The sequence below is a fragment of the Sphaeroforma arctica genome, assembly GCF_001186125.1.
Source record: "Sphaeroforma arctica JP610 unplaced genomic scaffold supercont1.60, whole genome shotgun sequence".
NCBI lineage: Eukaryota > Ichthyosporea > Ichthyophonida > Sphaeroforma > Sphaeroforma arctica.
The window spans coordinates 166,321-171,810 of NW_014040498.1; the positions used below are offsets into that span (position 1 = coordinate 166,321).

The window sequence follows — 5,490 nt, forward strand, 5'->3', positions numbered from 1 at the left end:
ATACATATACATATACATATATGCTGATATCCAACTACTTCCATGTACCTCTCTAGTGCACATTTCCTGAGACAGGTGCTCGTATCATGACATTCTTGGGTGGTGCGTGTACTCAAGGCCCTGGGTTGATAGTGGGCAATGAGTTGAAGGAGACTTTGCGCTCATGGACTGACATTGAACGCGCAGATGTGAACCACATGCACAAGGCTACAAAGGTAAGGCAGCTGCTGTCTGACGTGTTGTGTACATGCATGCGGTAGATATAGATATGTTTATAAATTGCCTCTGTGTGTGTGAGTTGGAATGAGTATATATGTATATATATGTGTGTGTGTGTGTGTGTGTGTGATGGTACGGCGAGCTTTCGCACAACGACATATACGCATTGGGGCCTATGGGCCAGCTACATTATAAATGTGCACATGAAAGTTTTAGAGTTGTAGCGCTTTAGGGTTTTAGGGCTTTAGGGTTAGGTGCACATGGATGTTGGTGCATATGCATGTAGGATACGGATTGCGGCTGCACTACGGCTCAATATCTAAACTTGTATTGTAATACATCTGTTCACAGCTATCAAACGTCTACTATTGCTAAACCTACAACTTACATTGTAATACATCTGTTCTCAACTATCAAACGTATGCCATGGCTAAACCTACAACTTACATTGTAGTACATCTGTTCAACATTATCAAACGTTTGCTATTGCTAAACCTACAACTTACATTGTAATACATCTGTTCACAACTATCAAACGTTTGCTATTGCTAAACCTAGCACCCTCCTGCTATTGCTTCTCCCACTACCACTTCACTACACAATAGTTGACTCATGGTCTGGCGCGTTCGCCCAATGTGCGCTATATGCACTCACCCAACAACTGTGACTGTCACGGCAGTGTTACGCCGCACTGACTGAACGCGGTCTTCGCAATCTCTGACCACGCCTGTAGTCAACAGCGCAAATCCATAGCAGGGTTTTAGAGTTCTAGGGTTTTAGGGTTTAAGACTATAGGAGGATTTGATGACGTGTGATACTACTTCCTTGGCTGTAGCACTGGTGCTCATGTAGGTACTATGAGTCATAATCGTATCTGTTGAATGCACACAACACGCAACTCACTCCAGCACTGCTTACTTACTATACAACAGCACTACTCCACTTTGGCCAAACGTGCGGCGTCAGTGGGCCATGTTGTGGATCTGTTCACATGTGCGCTGGACCAGACGGGTCTACACGAGATGCAGCAACTCGTCAATCTCACAGGTAAATATACATATGTGTGTGTGTGTAAATATATTTCTATATATATATATATATATATCCTCCTGGCCCCCGGTATAATTTTCTACATCATATGCACCCTGGCGTTTCACAAGTTTAACTAATATATATATATATATATATATGTATATATATATATATGTATATATATATATATATATGTATGTGTGTGTGTGTTTTTATGTATGTGTTTGTATGTGTGTGTGTGTGTGTTTTATATGTACATGTGTTTGTATCTGTGTGTGTCTGTGTGTGTGTATTTATATATAGTGTATTATGGTGTAAAAATACCTCCTTGCTTATTTCCCTTTAGTGGCGGTCATTAACATATAGTCCTGTGTCGATTGAGCAGACGTGTACTGTTAGTTCTGAATGAATGCCCTGCCACTGAACTGTGTGAACAGCCTTTGTGCATATGTATTACAAAAGACATCTAAATCACATCGGGGCACAAAAATATATACTTTAGATGGGTATATATGTACGATTGACTTTAACCTGCCGCCCTTAAACCCTATGATGCTGTCCCGTTTTCACTTCGAGGGCCCATTTGCACCCACAAAAGCACACTTCAGATGTGTATATATGCACGATTGACTATAACCTGCCGCCCTTAAGCCCTGTGATGCTGTCCCGGTTGCACTTCGAGGGCCCATTTGCACCCACAAAAGCACACTTCAGTATGTGTATATATGCCTGGTTGACTTTAACCTGCCGCCTTTAAGCCCTGTGATACTGTCCCGTTATCACTTCGAGGGCCCATTTGCACCCGGAAGTCACTTTGACGTGCTTGCTCACTAACCCCTTACTCGTGTAATTTGAACGAACACTCTGTCACTTATGTGAGCTTTACCGCACACTTCTCTTACGCAAAGCTAATCCAATGCTGTCATGTGCTGCTGCCATTCAGGGGGCCATCTGACACTCGGAGACACCTTCACGTCGTCTCTCTTTAAGCAAACGTACGCGCGTGTGTTCCAGAAGAATGGCAGAGGAGAGTTCAACATGGCGTTTAACGCCACCATGGAGGTGCGGTGTTCAAAAGAACTCAAAGTCTGCGGCGCCATAGGTAGATTCTGTGGTAGTGTATAGTGTGATAGGTACATTCTGTGGTAGTGTATAGAGTGATAGGTACATTCTGTGGTAATGTATAAGGTGGTAGTTACATTCTGTGGTAGTGTATAGAATGATAGGTACATTCTGTGGTAGTGTATAGAGTGATAGGTACATTCTGTAGGAGTGTATAGTGTGGTATTTACATTCTGTGATAGTTTTATAGAGGGGTAGGTACATTCTGTGGTAGTGTATAGAGTGATAGGTACATTCTGTAGGTGTGTATAGAGTGATAGTTACATTCTGCTGTTCACCTTGTTAGGTCTTGCTGGCCCTATGGAGTGTTTCTGCAGTGCCTGTTATTCACCTCATTCTCCTTATCTACCCTGTTTGCCTTATCTACCATGTTAACTCTGTTGGTCTTGTTGGCTATAGGGAGTATTTCTGCAGTGCCTGTTATTCACCTCATTCTCCTTATCTACCCTGTTTGCCTTATCTACCATGTTTACTCTGTTGGTCTTGTTGGCTATAGGGAGTATTTCTGCAGTGCCTGTTATTCACCTCATTCTCCTTATCTACCCTGTTTGCCTTATCTACCCTGTTATCTGCGTTGGTCTTGTTGGCTGTAGGGAGTATTTCTGCAGTGCCTGTTATTCACCTCATTCTCCTTATCTACCCGGTTTGCCTTATCTACCCTGTTAGCTCTGTTGGTCTTGTTGGCTGTAGGGAGTATCTCTGCAGTGCCTGTCATTCTCCTCATTCTTCTTATCTACCCTATGTGCGTCTTGTTGGCTGTAGGGAGTGTTTCAATGTCCTTGTTCACCTCATTCTCCTTATCAACCCTATTTGCCTTATCTACCCTGTTAACTCTGTTGGTCTTGTTGTCCGTAGGGAGTGTTTCTGCCGTGCCAGTGGAGAACTCCCCGTATGTCAGTGAGAACGAAATAGGCGACGGCAGCACACACAAATGGCGTATCTGTGGCCTAGACCCTCTCAGTACCACAGCGGTGTATCTAGAGGTCGCCAACCCACACACAAGCCCTATACAGTCGCAGATGGGGCTGGTGCAGGTGTGTTGTATGTTGATGGGCATGAGCACATCGCGTTCTGGTTGTCTGGATGTGTATGCTTGTTGTCAGGATATAAATGCGTGTTATCTGTTTGTGTATGCTTGTTGTCTGGATGTGTATGCAGGTTATCTGCCTGTGTATGCTTGTTGTCTGAATGTATATGCGTGTTATCTGTCTGTGTATGCTTGTTGTCTGGATGTATATGTGTGTTATCTGTCTGTGTATGCTTGTTGTCTGGATGTATATGCGTGTTGTCTGTCTGTGTATTTTTGTTGTCTGGATGTATATGCGTGCTATCTGTCTGTGTATGCTTGTTGTCTGGATGTATATGCGTGCTGTCTGGATGTGTATGCGTGTTGTCTGGATGTGTATGCTTGTTGTCTGGATGTATATGCGTATTGTCTGGATGTGTATGTTTGTTATCTGGATGTATATGCGTGTTATCTGTCTGTGTATGCTTGTTGTCTGGATGTATATGCGGGTTATCCGTCTGTGTATGCTTGTCTGGATGTATATGCGTGTTATCTGTCTGTGTATGCCTGTTGTCTGGATGTATATGCGTGCTATCTGTCTGTGTATGCTTGTTGTCTGGATGTATATGCGTGTTACCTGTCTGTGTATGCTTGTTGTCTGGATGTATATGCGTGTTATCTGTCTGTGTATGCTTGTTGTCTGGATGTATATGCGTCTTATCTGTCTGTGTATGCTTGTTATCTGGATATATATACGTGATATCTGTCTGTGTATGTATGTGAGTAGGAGGTTATGCGCAGGTGTGTGTGAATGGTACTGCGATGGTCCACTGTTGACTGTGGTTGGTGTCTGAGTTCTTTCACTTCACTCGTACGTAGTGTACCGGGGGGTTGCCAGTCCGCACCCAAAACCCTATACACTCAAAACCTTATACACTCAAACCCCTATACACCCCTGCAATGTATCAAGCGAACGGCCACTCACACACACATCTGTCAAACTCTCATATCACATGCATCTCTCTATCTCTCATGCATATCCGCATACCATCCAGTACACGGAGTGTATGAGCACCCCCACTCACACACGTGTGTGTCTGCTGTCTCTTTCTTTTCATAACACAGTTTACCACCCCCAATCACACACGTGTGTGTCTACTGTCCCTTGCCTTTCATAACACAGTTTACCACCGTGTACCAAGCGTGTAACGGCACGAGACGGGTGCGGGTGACCACTGTGGCGCGTAATTGGGGCAATGCACAGGACAACCCACAGTACATAGCCGCTGGCTTTGACCAAGAAGCGGCTGCTGTGCTCATGACACGCATCGCAGTCTATCGCTCAGTCAACGATGAAGGAGCCGATGTGCTGCGATGGCTGGACCGAATGCTTATTAGGTATGAGGTAGTGGCTTATTATGTGTGAGGGAGTGGCTTATTAGATATTGATTAGTGACTTATCAGGTAGATGTAGTGGCTTATTAGGCATGTGGTAGTGACTTATTGGGTATGAATTAGTGGCTTATTAGCTATGAATTAGTGGCTTATTGGCTATGAATTAGTGGGAACGAAGGCTGGTGTGGTCTATAAATAGTTTCATACTAACCTTGCCCTTGCCCCTGTCCTGCGTTGTACGGCAGATTGTGCCAGAAGTTCGGAGAGTACAACAAGGACCAACCGCAGTCGTTCCGCCTGTCGTTGGCCTTTTCGCTCTACCCACAGTTCATGTTCCATTTGCGACGGTCGCAATTCCTACAAGTGTTTAATAACAGTCCCGACGAGACCGCATACTACCGGTAGGAGGTGTTTGCCAGAGATCTCTTAAGTGGCTCGTGTCTGCCCTATCTGTTGATTGATATCTGTCTGTGTCCGATATGGTGTTGTTTTGGCTTCTCTAGTCTGTCAGTAACGGAGAACGAGTGTGTGTGTATGTGTTTGCGTTTACTTATGTAATGTTCTAGTGGCCGTTTGTGTTTATGCGTTTGAATGTAATTACGTATACATGTATCTATTTATCTAGGTATATATGTATATATATATATGTGTGTGTGTGTGTGTGTGTGTACATATATATATATATACATGTGTGTGTGTGTGTGTGTGTGTGTCGT

At 44.0% G+C, this 5,490-nt stretch overlaps 1 protein-coding gene across 1 annotated transcript; it reads left to right on the forward strand.

The window, feature by feature from the left end:
- Positions 1 to 86: 86 nt before the first annotated feature.
- SARC_01511 (hypothetical protein) lies at positions 87 to 5,179 on the forward strand (the record flags this gene model as incomplete). The annotated part of the gene is made up of 6 exons (XM_014304779.1): positions 87 to 215; positions 1,152 to 1,266; positions 2,195 to 2,370; positions 3,255 to 3,407; positions 4,563 to 4,777; positions 5,020 to 5,179. 6 exons carry the CDS (start codon positions 87 to 89, stop codon positions 5,177 to 5,179), a joined length of 948 nt encoding a protein of 315 aa, XP_014160254.1.
- Between the last annotated feature and the right edge of the window lie 311 nt (positions 5,180 to 5,490).